Raw genomic sequence first — 17,335 nt, forward strand, 5'->3', positions numbered from 1 at the left:
TTGCAATACGTACTCAATAATTTAGTGCTCACCTTTCTAAACTCTGCTAACTTAAGCATCGGAATGGGGTCACAAGCCCTGCCTTGATCCTTTGTCTTACCTTAAAAGTAGAAAGGATTCTAATTATCATTAGAGCACTATCACCCAGATTCAATCGTATCAAATTGGTGCGATGGGTGTAGATCGAATAAATTTATATCCATGTCTTATATTGAGAATACAATCAACCCATCATCCCCATGACAAATCTAGGAGCCCATAACATCTTTAGACGCTGGCGAAAATGCACTAGGGCTCCTTCAAATCACTTATGAGCTCGATAGACGTATCAAGGAACGCATAGGTTCACTTGATCCTTCAAATATAGAATTTACGATCGTATAACCAAACAGCTCCTCTACAATGTCCATATGGTATATGAGGTTACTAATATGAATGCAATCGCAATGGCATAATTGCAAGAGAAGTTAGACATCACGGAGTAGGTCATCAAAATGGCAAAATGGCAGGATTTTATCACATGTTATACCAGACATCATATTAGCTGATGTCCTTGTAAGGTGGATAAATTGATGGATGACTCAATGAGGAGATTTAGAGAGAAACATCAAACCCTCTACCCTACAAGCGTCGAATCAACTGCTCTCGATCAATCTCCTCATCCTAGAATGAGAGCAGTGGAAAAGATTTCTATAGAGAAGACCACTCTCCTCATGCCTTTCATGGAAGGACACAGCCAGATCTAACTCCCATCGTACCAAAGAGAGCATGGAAAAGATTTTGAATCCCCTCCGGATTATCGCAAGCCACCAAGTGTTCGAGAATGCCAACGTCTCTAACAAATAAACGCAAGATCTACATATATTCTAATGAGTCAGAATCTCCGTAAGGCGTGAGAAAGTACAAAAGAGCTTTATGGGATCTAAATATCGAGATAGGGATTATCGAGAAGAAAGACAATTATACCAAGACCTTCCAAAGATCGACAAACAACTCACTAGAGTAGGGCATCCTCGCCTTGGTAGAAATTCACTAGCTAGCTATCTACATCCTCGAGATTATAATCTAGACTTCTTCAAGCAAACAACTGGATCCTTAGTACAACGTTATGAAATTTTACAACCACTCAATTAGGCAAAAAGCATCATTAAGCACCTGATCTTTCAATTGTTGGTTCATTAAGCTCTTGATCTTTTATTTGGATACATTAAATCTCTAATCTTTTATTTTTTATCTCGTTAAGCCATTAATGACCAAATTAGTAAGAAGTGAATATGTAATTCTGTTAAAAAAGGTATTAACTTCATATGTATTTGAAATTATTAAAAAAATATTTTTTACAATTTAAATTAAGGTTTTTACAGTTTTCTTATAGTCAAATTACACATCCAAAACTGCTTTTAAACAGTGAAAAATATAAATTTCGAATGTATGATGCAATGAATAACAGTCTATTAACCGAATTTTATGTGCAAAATTATTATTTTTTTGCTCATTGAAGATTTATTGAGACCAAAAATAATTGATCAGGAGGCTTAATACATTTAAATAAAATATCATTGATTTAATGAACCAAAAAAATAAAATATCATGCCTAACAATGGCTGTTGCTACTCAATTATATGAGACCGCCAATTAATATAACAATATACTATATTTCTTTTAAAATTTAAAAAAAATGAAAATAAAAAAAGTATGTCAAAGCCTTTGGTGAGCATCTCCAATAGGGTGACATGACTTTCTAAATTGTCAAATTAAGCTAGCCATTTAGAGAGTAACCAGTCCAACAATGTGACATGACTCTCTAAAATAAATAGCTAGCTATTTTCACTAGTTAAATTTGGCTAGTCTTTTTGGCTAGCTATTTTTATTTTTTATTCATTCTTTCTCTTTCCTGTTTGTATCTTCTTTCTACTTTTTTTTTTTTCTTTCTTTAAATTTAATCAGTTTTAATGATAAAATAATCAAATAGATAGTCAAAAAACTAGCATGGTTGGAACAAAACATAAATTTGGCTAAACTAATATTTTATATTATTTTAGAGAGTCAAATACAGGGGCGGAACCAAGGGGGGGTTGGGGTGGGCTCGAGCCCCGGCTGGCCGTCGGACAATTGAAAAAAAAAATAGTAATGGTGTCCGGTAATATTTTGGAGAGAATTAGATTGACTCTATGTAGTATTTTTTTCAATGTTTAAAGGTAGATGTGGTGGTTAAGGATGCTTACTTCTATTTGATAGGTCTTATGTTCAACTTCCTTCAACCTCATTTTCTTTTAAAAAGTTTTTATTTATTTTAATTTTATTTTTCAATAATTATAAAAACATGTTACCATTATTAATTAATTTAAATGGACTTTTTATTTTGATAACACTTTTGAATTCATTTTTAATATGCGTTTACCATTAAAAAAAATAAACATATTCAATATTCATTTTTAACGCGTTGGAGGCTAAAAAAAATTTGCCCAGGGCTGGACTTTGAAAAATTACTGTCAACCGCACAGTTAATTTTGAATTTTTTTTTACTGACATATTTGAACCCCGAGTCATCTGGGGTCCTGGTTCCGTCACTGGTCAAGTAGCTAGTTAGTGTTGAAAATGCTCTAACCTTTTTGGGTTATGAAAGCGTTTGAGATGATTATTAGGTGGATTTAAATTGGTGTAAAACATATATAGTGTTTGAATTTGGTAGTATCCATTAATCAGACTACTTTCCATTCAATCTCTACTGTTTGTAACTAAGACTTTCCAATTAATCAGATAAAACGTCGATTCCACCATTAATTATAGTCGGTTGGTTACATAATTATACGTTGATTGAAGTTAATATAAAACAACAAAAATAATTGAACTTAAAGATAATAATAATAATTCATTTAAAGTTTGATGACAAGTGAAAATTAAAACTATATAAATCACAACATAAGGTTCTTCAGGATCAGCGAAGATGGTGAACATCTTGGAAACATACATGTCGGTGTTACATGGATTTCTAAGGCTGAGAGGGATGAAACCTCAACAAGTGGAGATTGAGGCAGGAACACACATGCATTTCTGGGTCCCTACCCGAACCCAAACCAAAACCACCTCCGATAAACCTGCTCTTGTGTTTCTCCATTGTTTTGGCCTTACTGGGATTCTCACTTGGCAATACCAGGTAACTATCTCTACTTTTCCAATTATTCTCCTATTCATCTCCTATCAAGCGTCAAATAAGTTTATTTTAACCTTACTCAAGAAATTCAGTATTATAATCATGCCAACTTATAATCGGGTTATTGTCGATTAATTCGTATTGTGTTTTTGGATCGCTAGTAATTCTATATATATTTATGTTAATGAATCTATTAATTTTATATCAATTTTGGATTACCAAGCTCGTGAGTTTAAAAGTTTACTAATATTATATTGGGACAAGTCGGATTTATATCCTCTCAATTTAAAATATCTTAATATATGAACCATTAATTGCAAAATTAATCTCAGGTTCAGATTACAATTTGATACCCCAAATTCTCAAAAAAAAAAAAAAACTTGTAGTTTTACTATCAAAATAGGCAAAATAAAAATATATAATTAAGTTCTAAGCTTGTGATCAATTATTTTTCCACTTTAAACTCTTGCTCATTGATTTCGTTATGGATCCGATCTTTATTTAGTTTTTTCGACGAATTTGAACGGCACACACCATGCGGCAATTCAGCATATTGAAGTGGATAAATAAAAATAAGAATTCTTTTACTAAGAGATTAGAGAGTAAAAAAAAATAGAGAAATAAATTTCCATTAAGTTGTGACAAGCTCAATCTTCTCCTCTCTCATTTCGCGATTTGCAGTATTAGAATCGCTAATTGATCTTCACACCTAACACCAAAATCTATTTCTAGTAGATTTTTCTATGCTCGATTTCCAATTCCGAAGGACTTAATAATTTTTGTAAAAAAAAAGTTTACTTTTTACTCCATCCTAATTAAGAAATTTATTTTTTATTTGTCCATGTGGTAGTGAAAATGTTACTCAGTAGGTCGAATCCCTTGAAGGCACGTGCGGTTCAAACTTAACGAAAAATGTAAATAAGAGCCGTGTCTATAACCAAATCAATAATCTAAGAGTTTAAGAGTTTAATGCGGAGGCCTGTCCTGTGTCTTTATTTTCAGGCGCTTTCTTTGGCTGGAAGTTATGAAGTTTACGTGCCGGACTTTCTCTTCTTTGGGCGATCGACCACGGACAAAACGGACCGGTCACCGGAGTTCCAGGCAGAATGTGTAGCCAAAAGTCTGAAGAAACTTGGGGTGGAGAAGTGTATAGTGATTGGTTTGAGCTATGGCGGAATAGTTGGACTCAAAATGGCAGAGAAGTATCCCGATTTGGTAAAGTCAGTGGTAGTAAGTTGCTCTATTATGGCGTTGACTGAGAGTTTTATTTCAGATGGGTTAAAGAGGATAGGCTTCTCTTCTTTGTCGGAACTTTTGATTCCTCGTACAGTTAAAGATGTTCGGAAAACATTTGAGGTTACTACTTACAACCTGCCATGGTATTCTCACTTTATTGGTAAAGGTCTTTTGAAGGTAATTAAGGACTAATTAATTAATACTAATTTGATTTATTATGAGGTTGATTATTTATAGTCCGTAAAAATGATTTGCAGATGATGTCCGATAATAGGAAGGAGAGAGAACAACTTCTTCAGGCATTGATCATCAAGGACAAAGAACTTACCATTCCACATTTTTCGCAGGTTAGAATTTTTCTTCTCATTTTTATTTTTAGAATTTGGTTAGGTTTATATAACCGCAGCATTTAGAATTTTCTCTTAATATAAGCAGTTGTCTGTAGTTATTTGTTATTGACAAAAGTATCTTTCTTATTTCCATATGATATGTTTTTCTTTAACATTATTTATATTTCTACAACATAATTACAGTAAGAACAAGGTTTTGTTGCGTTCAATAAATTTTTTATTTTTTATATAGATTATTTTTATTAATTTATGTAACATATTTTTTAATTTATAATAGGACAATAGGTAAAAAATACCTCTAACGTTTATAGCTAGAAGCAATTTTACCCTTAACGTTTAAAATGGTACAATTATACCCCCAACATTGGCAACCAAGAACAATTTTACACTTAGTTAGGTCAATTTAAGAAATAATTCATGAAACTGTCTTCTTGTTCATAAATATTATCATTTATACTTCACATGTGTATCATTTTATCATTATTAGTAACAGATCATAAACATAATAAAAAATTTGTTGATTAATTTAAAACATGTCCATATTAGACATTTTAAATCCGAACAGTAACGATTTCAATATAATTTTACCAAACACTAATAATTAAATAGCTAATAACAAATAGCTTATAGCTTTCTGCAACAGCAACAGCTATTAACTAACAACTGAGCCAAACAGTGGGAATGAATATAATTTGTTGTTGTATACTGCAGAAGAAGATGTATCTGTTATGGGGGGAGAATGATAGAATATTCAACATGGAAAGTGCGGAAAAATTGAAAGAGTAAGTTCATTTAATTAAATTAAATAGCTATTATTTTTTCAATAATAAAAATGGAAAATTGATTGCATTGCAGGCAACTAAATGGAAGAGCAACGATGCATATCATAAAGAAGGCTGGACATATGGTTGTAATAGAGCGACCATTTTCCTATAATACCCTTCTCAAGAAGATGCTTTCCTCTATTTGTCAGGATTAGATTATACGGACATTTATGGAAATTAATATTTTATAATAAAGGACCAAAAAATGTCAATTTAGCTTCCATTTTTTACTTGTATCATTAATTAGACATCAATATCATGAATTATGAAATCAATTATTTTTCCAATTTTTTTATTTTGGGATCAAAATTAATAATAGTATTTAATTTATTCCTAGAAAATAACAGTAATATATAAAGTTCAATACAATAATGAAGTACTATAATATAAAATAATACAATAATGGACATTTTTATTATAACTATAATAAAAAAAATATATCTATCCAAGTAAGCCTTTCTCTCTTTTTTTTTTTTGATAAAAACAATTAACATAATTATTTAAATATTGCTATGAAATAATAAATAATACTATAAATATAAATATGACTGAAAAGTTAAATTGTCAAATTTCAAAATTTCAAAGCTGATATAACTCATTTTGATTTTCAAACGAAAGGGAAAAAATTTCAAAATTACTCGATTAAAGAATCAATAAGATCTATTGAAGATACTATAAGTCCTCAACTACAATGGTCATGTATCTTTCGTGCATTCATTCTTGATTGAAGAGGAAAAATATTTTTCTCTAAAATTATTCAATCAAGGAATAAATACAGATTCAAAACAAAAGTCTACCGAAAGATGTGACATAACTAGAATATAGTTGTTTACATGAAGTAGCACATCATTTAACGACTACGACAATCGGTAAACGCGAATGTACAATGACAAGAAGGTCATTGTCTACAAGAAGTAGCAGATCATTAATGCAACATGGTTGACGGTTTCCCTGCACATGTGAAGATGTTGATTTTTTCCCTCCTGTCTTAGCGGTTTTTTAAGAAGTAGCATGTCGCAACGATAGATAGCACGGATGATAGAGAGACGTGTGAAGGTAGTTATGGCTGTCTGTAACCCTGCTCATACAAAAATCAGAGAATAGTGAGTTGTTTCTTTAGTTTCGAAAGAATAGTACCTCAACAAGATAGCACAGATTTCGGTACTCTCGCACGTGTGATAAGAGATGAACTATCGACAAGAATGTGGCTATCTACATGAAGTAACACATTGATGGTTAAAAAACTACATGGTTGTCGGCAACCCCGCACATGTAGGAAGTAATTATCAAAAGTGAAATGCATAAAATTTCACACCAAGGCAAGAATTATATTTCAATTGTCGGCGACCTCTGGGTCATTCAGACAAGTCCTCTAACACTTACCGTGCTACTTAATACTTAATCGGTTCTGTTTATTTAAGGTCACGAAGCCCGAGCCATCTCAAAATCGGCTAACCAGTGGGCAGCCTATGGGCATGGATTTTTTTGACCTCGGTGATGTATAAACTGTTAACCTTGAGCTGTGGATTTAATCCGGTGTGAACATGCCTCGAAACGGCAGGTCAAAAGTTCTAAGAAAATGAAAAAATGGCAAAAATTAGGAAAATTTGCTAACTAAGACCAATCACCTTTCGCTAAGGCAATTTAGGTTCACTGAGCTTTGGTTACGAGTTTTAGGAAAGGGAGATCACCTCATCAAATTCATTGATACTCTCGAGACACGATACAAAAATAAAAAAAACTGAGAGGCCTAAAGATCATTTCAATTCGTATGTAAATCTTATTTGTTCTTTTTTTTAAAATCCTCTTTTTGGAAACTAAAGCCGATCGGCTTTTTTATGTTCAAGAACAAGGCCGTTGATCATTGTTTACTGACTAAAGGACCAATATTAACAAATAAAGACGAATTGGCCTTAGCAAGGGTCACACTAAGCTCGGCTAGCCTTAGTTTCCAGATATTGGTATTTTCTTCGTTTTTAACGTTTTGTCGGATAAAGTGAAGCCGGTCTACTGGAATCTTTTATTATAAAGTACATTAATGTCATTGTGCCCCCTTTACTTCGAATCTTGTGGATTCCACTATTTTCCTCTAAAAAAATATCATTTTTGCTCAAATCTCTCCATTAAAAGGAGTTGTTTCACGTAAACATATAAATAGTTTTCTATTTCATTCTTTTTATACGAATAAAGTATGTCGTTAGTGATCCCATTATCAAAGTTATCACATTGCACGTCTAAATTATGTAAAAATGTAAAACAAAAAAACTTAAAACGAGTCGTTTCGTGTCTTTCGATAAAAAAAAAAAAAAAAGTTTTCTTTTTTATCAAAAAGAGTTGTTGTATCTGTCAAAAGTATGTTTTATTTTTGGATTTCAATATGAGAAATGACTTTTGAACACATGATTTCGGTGTTGAAGGACACGGCCGATCGGTCTTGTCTCGATCAAGAATAAGGCGGATCTGCCATGATGTCTAGAAAAGGTTGTAGTTCGGCTTAAGTAGTTTAAATCAATTTTAATATTTGTTTATATATACTTTCATGTGTATTTAAGCTAATAAAAAGTTAAAATCAACTCTGAAATTAGCCAAATTTTCCTATAAAATAATTATCAAACAATGTTTCCCATAAATTAAACTATATCTTAGTTGTATGGTAAATTACATCTATGACCATTAAATTTTACTCATTTTTACGGTATCGTTATTAACTTCAAAACATAACATAAAAGCAACTTAACTTTATATTTTTTAATATTATGACTATTAAACTTCAATTAACGTCTCGAAATGACCGTTGACGATCTTAAAATAGAAAATTTCAAGAATTGATGATATTTTAAGAAACTTTAGAGGGTGTTTGGTTGCTTCTTTTCATACTCCTAATTGGCTTTTCACTTCAAAAGTGAAAGTTTTAGGTGTTTGGTTAGTGGCCTCATATTTGCTTTTTACATAGGGGTGGCAATTTCTGATACGAAAACACAATTCACATAGACAACCTGATTGCACTACAAAAATAATGGCCTATTACGACGCTAAAATTTAAAGTTTAACGACGCTTTTCAGTGTCCCAAAATGCTTACCGACGCTTTTCAAAGCGTCGTCGCAAGCGTCATTAAATCGCGTGTCGTTAATTTTAACGACACATAAAGCGTTGTGTGGGTAAATTTAGTCTGACGACATACTGCATACAAGCGTCGTCATGTTTCTAATGCTTACATTTTTTATGTCGTGATTTTTTTTTATATTAATTATTATTAATTTCAGAAATTACCACTACATTTTAATAAAGCGTCGTTAGCTGAACGGGTAAATTTCATTAATGGTGTACAACATTTACCATATTTCACACTTTGGTGTACAACCTTCAATTTGTCTCAGTAATATGTATGAACTTGGGGGTGACCTCCCACTGTGGTGTATAGCCGGTAAAAATAACCAGTCAACCTAAAGTCAACGCGCCAACTCATCATTTTTTTTGTTTTACTCATTTATAGAAAGGGACCCACATAGTGTAATTACAAAAATACCCTAATTCCTAAATAAAAAACACAATCTCTTCATCTTTCCCTTTCTCTCTATTTCTCATCTTTTTCCTGCAAATCCTTTCTCTCTCTAACTCCTCTCTCTCTCTCTAAATAATCTCACTTACCTTCCTAACTTAATCTCATTCTTTCTGGTTTAGCATTCAGTGTCACTTTTATCTTCATAATTTGATTGGCAATATAAAATGAAACATCATAATAGAAGAACCCAGAAACAGCCATATCGCAACACCCAAATTGAAAAAATAAAATTCACTGAAAAACAACTACATTTTTTTTGTATTGATGGTAAAATACACGTCAATCTTACACGGATACACCATATCCTTATTTAACAATGGAAAAATATCTTCACAGGACAGAGCCATCGCCATCTCCATCAGAGAGACAAAGCCATCGCCATTGCGATAGTATAGAAATAAAAAATAAACATTGAAGCTTTTCAGTAAAAGTAAAACATTAGAATTGAAACAACCAATACTCCAACAGATCTTATAAGCAGCAATTCGTGCTTTTGAGGCCATACCTCGAGCCTGTTGAATAATTTTTATTTGGTATTCCAAAAATTGGTATTCTTTTTCTTTTCCTTCTCAATTTCATATTACTTGGTTTCCTGAAGACCTTAGTGTTAACAAATTTAATTTGATAGATTAGTGGTTTGGGAGGGATTTTTGGGTGAAAGAGATGGTCCATGAATTGAAGGGTACAACATTATTAGAATTCTTGTTGATGCTTGTTTGCTGGAACATGAAGAAAAAGTTGTAAGGAATGCTTCAGAGAGAGAGAGGGGTTAGAAAGAGAGATGAGCTAGAGAGAGAAATAGAGGTATGAAGATGAAGAGAGGGAGGGTTAAGGGTAAAAGAAAGAAATAAATGAGGGTATTTTAGTAATTATACATATGGATGGTCATTTTTTGACTTTTTTACCGGTCAAACTGCTGACTTGGCACATTGACCGGTCATTTTGACCGACTATACACCACAATGGGAGGTTACTCCTAAGTTCGTACATATTAGTGAGACAAATTGAAGGTTGTATACGAAAGTGTGAAATGGGACAAAAGTTTGTACACCAATGATGAAATTTACCCTTAGCTGAACGACACATAATATTTGTTATGTCGTCACTTCGTTTTAGAAAATATTAATAGCATTTGATATTTAATTTAATAGCGTCTCCATATTAACGACATTTACAAACGACTATATTTAGGTACATAAAAATCTCGCAACTAAAATATCGCCTCTAAATTGCAAATGATTCGTTTTTGGCAAATTTTTTGTCGGTGGTAAATTATTTAAAATAATTAAAAAAAAAAGAGAGAATTGAATAAGGCTCTGTAATCAGTATAAACAAAAACTAAAATATTATTAATAATTACAAATCCAAAACTATATCAATAGTTACAAAAATAACTTAATTAACATTATCATGTAGCTCATTACACAGTACAAAAATAATATGTGATTATCACCTTCTTTGCTTAACTGAATTGCAAGCTCCAGCTACTTGCTTCTCGTCCTTGCTGATTCAAATTCTTCTTCCGTCACTTCTCTTTCATTCTCTTGCAAAGCTCGTACTAATCCAGAGCCTTCAAGTTTGGAGCACTTTATCAATTTCTAATAGTATAACATCAATTTTTGCTTATTCCGTCCCAATCATTTCCTGTCAAAAGGCCTTTTTATCAAAATAGGAAATTATCAAAATGACCATTCGGAGATTCAAATAATTTTACCTCTTCAATTATTTTAATTCACACACCGCCTATTGTATTCAGAGTCTCACAGTTCACAAGAGTCTGGAAAAAAACAAGAGTGAAATGTATATATTAATTAACAAGTTAGAACCAGAGACATGAAACACAAGTCAATAGGAAATAAACACTAAACTGACCATCTCTCTTATTAAAACAATAGTAGACACAAATCAGACATTATCTTTAGCCAAAATCGTCTTCTTAGGGAAAAGAAATTCATCAATATTTGCTCTTAATGAGAAGTTCAGCAGAGGAAACACCACCATTAGATGAAATGCATAACCTAGTTTAACAATGTCATTCATCAATGCACCACTTTTTGTGTCAGAACTCTGATCACAATTCACTAATATGTCCAGCATAATTGATTCTCCGAACATAAGATACCCAAAAATGCCGATGAACAAGATTACTACTGAAATTCTCACTGTTGATATCATATCTGAAGGTTTTTCTATCTCGAAACTGCACACATATATACATGTTTGAGAAAAAAAAAACACTGCAAATAAGTGAAAACTTACCCCAAAAATACAGATTGACGTAGTCTTCCATGATATAAGCCTATAGTAGTTGACAAAAGGCATCAACTAAATGTCTCCATATGTTTGTAGCTCATCTCGGAGCTGCTCATTGACCATCTGTTTCTTATGCTACCAAACATGATTTCGTTAAAACTTATGCTTTATCTGGGTTAACCATAAGACTCAGACTACAGCTTTTTAGGATAAAACAAAACAGATATTATAATCAATCCAGGAATATTGCACATGATGTATAGAAGGAAGCTCAAAGATATCAACAATGAAAACAACTTGAACATCTTGTCTAGCATGATGAAATTACATGAACCATAACATCACTAACCAGACCAACAAAAAAGCGCACTGCAACGTCTCATGTCTTTACTGCTGGGTATTGCATCCATGTTCTACGAACAGCCATCCTGCGCTCAAAATTATTAGCAGAAGAAAAGACACCAACGAAGAGATCCTGTGGCCAGTGGGGTACCAGTTGAGCTGATTTCAGTGACTCCAAATCAACAATGTGTTCTGATTCCTCAAATGAGGGTAATCCACTCGCCAGTACCGATGTTAATTTCAAGTCTCCAGATATCCTTAGTTCAAGTCTCCAGATATCCTTAGTTCACTAAGGAGCAATGGCTCCAAACTCTATAGACATCACATGAAAAGAATGACCAAAAGCAAGTATACATTCTAATAAAATGTTAGAAATGCTAACTAAGAGGGAAACAATAGAAATAATTCAGGATAAGCTAAAGAGTTATGTGCTTTCCATCAACTGTCATCTGAATCCCTTCCTCTCCTACACTATAGTGTCATAACAGAAAAATACCCTTGCCTAAATGGAAAATACCTCCTAACTCTAGATCTGTTCTTAGACATCGATCACGATACAGAAATGTTTGAGGATCCACTTGCTTCAAACTTATAATCTTTACCCACCAAGTCATTGCAATGGTTCAACTCACCAACTGCTCTACATGAGAAAAAGGAAGCTCTGAATTAAGAAATATAAGAATAGTGCATACCTCTTTACATTCATAGCTCATAATAGAGAAATATCCAATAATATGCCTTGATTATTTATAGTTTATCATATATGGATCAAAACTAGGAGCAGGCTACAAATGTAAGATAAATTTATATCAATTAATTGCTTCTTAATCTCCTATTTTCTTTTAGAAGATTAAAATGAAAAGTTTCAGTTCATTTGCTATTCATTACCAGATATGTCATTTCAAATATTAAAGCTTGAATATTTTCCCATGTATTAGTAGTATTTCACTGAAAGAATAAGAAAGAGACTAGGAAAAAAGCAAGAAAATTACAAAAATAAAAACAAAATGAAAATATATCTAGAGCTGATTTTACAAACTTTGAAGCAGCATGTTCAACAATCCTGGTAAGATCAATATTCTCCAAATAGGGGAAAATTATAGATCTCATTTAAGTCAATAACCAAACATTTCTTGGTGGACAAAAGTAAAAAATTCCTATATGCCCAAAGACATTATGTATTAGATTTTCCTTGAAATCAATCACCTGTATCACATTTACTTTTACTCGTCCAATTCCTGAAACCATTACTCTGCAAATTATTGCTAACTAAGAAGAAAATAAAGAAAACAATTGCAGAAAAGAAGGAAAATTCTAATCAAAATAAAAGAGTAACAATTAACAAATTACAAAATTCTAATCAAAATCGAAATCGAAAAAAATGAAAAATAAATCACATGTAGAGAAACAAAATGAAATACCACAAGCGAAATTTCGAGACGAACAACAAGAGCAGAAACAGATTGCGCTGGTGGGGTGATTCAAATCGCATCCTAGAGAGAGATTGTTGAGCATTGAGGGATTGCTGCTAGGATTTGAGAAATCGCAACTTCTATCTATTCTGTTTCAAGGAGGAGAGAAAGGGCCATTCTAGGTTAACTCTAAGTTAGTTATTAATTTAGATAAGGTTTTTCGTGCTTTTTGAAATGAAACAGCATCGTGTTATCCTTAATTTTAAAAAATATAGATATTTTTTTTTTAAAATGTGTAGTTAGATTATTAAATATTCCATCACAACAATTAAAATGTCATTAAATGATTATACAAAGCGACACAAATTAAAAAATGTGGTTCAATATTAAATACGAGATAAAAAATAAAATTATTTTCAAAATAAAAAAAAAGTACTAAGACACTTTTTTCATGACGTAAATTTTAAACATCTTTAATTTTAAAAAAATCCCGATGTATTTTTTAAAAGTGTAGTTATTTTTTTTGAAAATGCCACATATAATAAAAAGTGTCGTTAATTGGTAATACAAACCGACACAAATATAAAAGTGTGGCTAAATTTTAAAATATGGAGACACATGTCATAAAACGTCGTTAAACAAATGTCGTAATAGACCTTTTTTTTTTGTAGTGTTGACACGACACGATTGACACGAAAATCACTTTTGTAGCATTTATAACATATAAAATCATTTGGGACATATATATGAGATAATACAATTTTGACACGAAACACGAATTTGCCACCTCTACTTTTACACCTGAAAAGTAGCCTATTACAAAAGCTGAGAATCCCTACCTTTTGAAAAAACAGTTTTTTTCAATAGCAAACATCAGACAGTAGGTAAAACAAACGAGCCCTTAATTCTTCAAAATTTTCATTTTAAAATCACTTAGATATTGTTTGGTTAGAAAAGAAAAAAAAAAGCCAAAACTAGTGATTTTAAAAATAAAAATGTGATTCCATGATAAATGTAATTCTAAACAAGTTTAATTCTTTAATATTTCCATTCTCACGAGTGATCATAATGTTAGAAAATCTAAAATTGAGTGAATTTTATAATACGTTTTAAAGTATAATGATTATACTGTGAAAATGAGTAAGTTTTATGAGCAAGAGTGTAATTTACCATTATATTTATTTCCTAGAAGGTTGACTAATCTGAGAACCACATATATCTCAATTAATTGTTAAAGTTGCAAGCAGTGAAGGTACAGTAAAATTGATAAATGCAAGTATAAGTGATGTTGCTGCAACTGCAATGCAAGTACATTCAATTTTACAACTAACAACTAATTCCGTCCTCGTCCTCATCTTTAAAATTAATTTGCACTCTCAGAGTCGCCACTTGTTAGACGAGGTGCCGCGGCCTAATCTCCTGGGCGGACCGGGGGGTGGACACCTCATGACGACGTAAGCGGTGATTGGCGCCGAAAGCAACCAATCGTGGAATCAAGCTGCTCGGCAGGACCGGAGCTCGGAGATATGGAAGAGTCGCCACCCACGAATGGGAAAATGAACACCGATCCCTTGCGGGAGACCGGTGTGGGTTCGGGAAACTTAGGTACGAGCCGAGAAGGCTAGCTCCTTTCCGGAGAAATGCTACTAGGCACCCTGACATCGCCCGGTTATGAACCACCGGCCTCCTACTCAGCATGTTAGGCGATAACGGACTAATCGTATATTTCTTTAAGTTTAAAATTCATTTGAAACCTTTTCTTTCTCGTTTTGAAAACCGTTTTGAGCATACATTATTGAAAAGCCATTTTAGTAAAGAATCACCCATTTACATCAGTTCAATATACATAGGAAAGAGAGGGGGAGAAGGAAGAATTGATTTATTTGTAACGTGATTTATGCTTCGTGTCACATACTAATTCTATACTAATTCACTTCCCCAAAACGAGTTTATTTACATGGTTCGTACCTTAACCGCCGTTGGAACGATTTAGGTACGTTTCAAAACCCCGTTTGATGAAGTTCACCCGAATCGCCGTTGGAACGACTCAAGCGTTTGAAAACATTAAGAGAAAAACCTTTAATCAGAAAACGTGGTTAAGCATACAAGTCAATTTATTTTGTATAAATCATTTAAAAAAAACTAAAAAAACTCCATTATTTACAATGAAAACGATTTTAATTACAAGGTTCGCTTAATCCGTCATTGGAACGGACTAAGGTTTTAAAACGTGGCGTTTTAAGAAACGATTTGAAATGTCAAGAAAGCCCTATTTACTTACATTAGGAATCTCTAAAAATCCTTTAGTTTAAATAATTAATTTGAAAACTCTTTTTGTGATTTATTTTCCCCTTTTGACTCAATAGACTCTTTATTTGTCCTAATTACAACAATGAACATATTAAATCAAAATTCACTCCCAAATAAAGCCCATTTGAAACATAGACCCATAAATGTCCAAAGAATAAAGAAAATAATATAGGTATATATATACATTTTAGCCAAAAAAAAGAAACATGAAATAAGGATAAGTGAAAAGATACTATATAATACATATATGAGAAATGATAATGAAAATATAATACCTTTTGATTTTCAACATATGAAAATAATAGATGAAAACTTCTAAATAAAAAAATAACATTTATCCCCAAAATAGTTTCACCTAATAATAGCTAATGTAACCTAAATAACCCAAATAACCCAAAAACTATATATATATATATATACATAATGTAATTTAAATATCAAAATAACACCGATTTATCCACAAAATATCTACTAATTAATTACTTCCAAAACACCCAAGTAAATAACATTCTAAAATAAAATCCATTATCATTTAAAGGAAGGAAAAAGAAAATATATATATATACACATACTTATATTAGATTAAATCCAAAAAACGATATATAAATATTCTAAATAACTATATGTACCAACTACCCAAAAATAGTTTGAAAGTATTTATTACATAAATATACATATATGTACAAAGGATCAAAAGCTTAAAAGTTGAGAAAGAGGGACCAAAACAGCATTTTTTACATTCCAGCAGATTTACGACGGAAAATCCGTCGGTAATCAGTAATTAGTGACAGAAAACGCAAATTACAGTAGCACTCCAATTATTTCCAGATTTATTCAAAAGCTTTAAATTAAGTCTAATTCAATCGTTTTGGATTTCCGAACTACCAAAAATGGATCATAGTCAATAACGAAAATTCCTAAAACGACGTTTTTATTTTAAAACATTATTCGGAAATTTCTTTAAATTAAAACTTATAATTACAACGTTTTTAATACCCGAACTACCTTTTTATCGGATCACGGTTCGTATTGGGATATCAAAACGAGGTTTTTTTTATTTTAAAACAAAACCGAATCTTATTCAAAATGAAATGAAAATTAAATAAATACACAAAATTAAATAGAAAGTGATAAAATAAATGAATAACTAAATAAATAAAAACTATGACATAAAAATAAATAAAGGAAAGAAATAAATTAAATAAAATAAAACGAGTCTAGTCCTCGGATAATACCTTAAGTTCGGTATTGACGATTGAAGTCGGTTCATTCCACGAATCGTGTTTTCCCGGTATTTTTTTGTGTTTTTAGTAAAATCTTAACTTTTAGGAAATTCGGAATTTTTAGGGAAAAAAAAAGTTTTTCCCAAAAAAGTCACTTCTCTCTCTAAAATGTTAGAGTGAGAAATTCCTCTCCCAAAAATCCTCCTCCAAAATGCATGGGGATCTGTGCCTTTTATAGGCATTGGATCCCCGGAAGGAATGGGCGACGCCCGAGCAAGATCGGGCGTCGCCCAAAAGGGTTGGGCGGCCGCCCAACCTCTGTTGGGCTATCGCCCAACATTGTTGGGCGGCCGCCCAACAATAGTTGGGCGATCGCCCAACAGAGTTGGGCGAGCGCTCAACAATCGTTGGGCGCGCGCCCAACCGACGTCGGGTGCTCGCCCAACTGTCGTTGGGCGTTCGCCCAACGTCGTTGGGCGCTTGCCCAACGGCTGCCGGGCGCGCTCGCCCGACGCCTGCCGGGGCGCGTCTCGCGCCGTCGGGCGCACACGCCCCGTGGCTGTCGAGCGCGCGCTCCGCGCCGCCGGGCTCGTGCGTCCAACGGACGTCGAGCGCGCGCCACTCGCAGTCGGACGTGTGCGTCCAGCGGACATCGAGCGCGCGCCCCG

At 32.9% G+C, this 17,335-nt stretch overlaps 1 protein-coding gene and 1 long non-coding RNA gene across 9 annotated transcripts; one reads left to right on the top strand and one right to left on the bottom strand.

The window, feature by feature from the left end:
* The first annotated feature begins 2,902 nt into the window (after positions 1-2,902).
* LOC136209053 (uncharacterized) lies at positions 2,903-5,787 on the top strand. Its single transcript, XM_066000404.1, has 5 exons — positions 2,903-3,157; positions 4,157-4,567; positions 4,648-4,737; positions 5,452-5,522; positions 5,596-5,787. The coding sequence occupies exons 1-5, from the start codon at positions 2,948-2,950 to the stop codon at positions 5,717-5,719; spliced, it is 906 nt and encodes a 301-aa protein (XP_065856476.1). The 5' UTR covers positions 2,903-2,947; the 3' UTR covers positions 5,720-5,787.
* Positions 5,788-10,451: 4,664 nt separating this feature from the next.
* On the bottom strand, positions 10,452-13,392 carry LOC136209671 (uncharacterized). 8 transcript variants are annotated; one of them, XR_010677635.1, is made up of 5 exons: positions 13,144-13,392; positions 11,730-12,362; positions 11,387-11,515; positions 10,842-10,904; positions 10,452-10,771 (listed from the first exon to the last, which is right to left on the bottom strand). It is a non-coding gene; the product is annotated as an uncharacterized lncRNA (long non-coding RNA). The 8 variants fall into 8 exon arrangements; XR_010677634.1 differs by having other exon boundaries at positions 11,387-12,034; positions 12,240-12,357; positions 13,144-13,389; XR_010677633.1 differs by having other exon boundaries at positions 11,387-12,034; positions 12,240-12,362; positions 13,144-13,389.
* Positions 13,393-17,335: the final 3,943 nt, after the last annotated feature.

Source organism: Euphorbia lathyris, chromosome 10 (genome assembly GCF_963576675.1).
Source record: "Euphorbia lathyris chromosome 10, ddEupLath1.1, whole genome shotgun sequence".
In the NCBI taxonomy this organism is placed as follows: domain Eukaryota; kingdom Viridiplantae; phylum Streptophyta; class Magnoliopsida; order Malpighiales; family Euphorbiaceae; genus Euphorbia; species Euphorbia lathyris.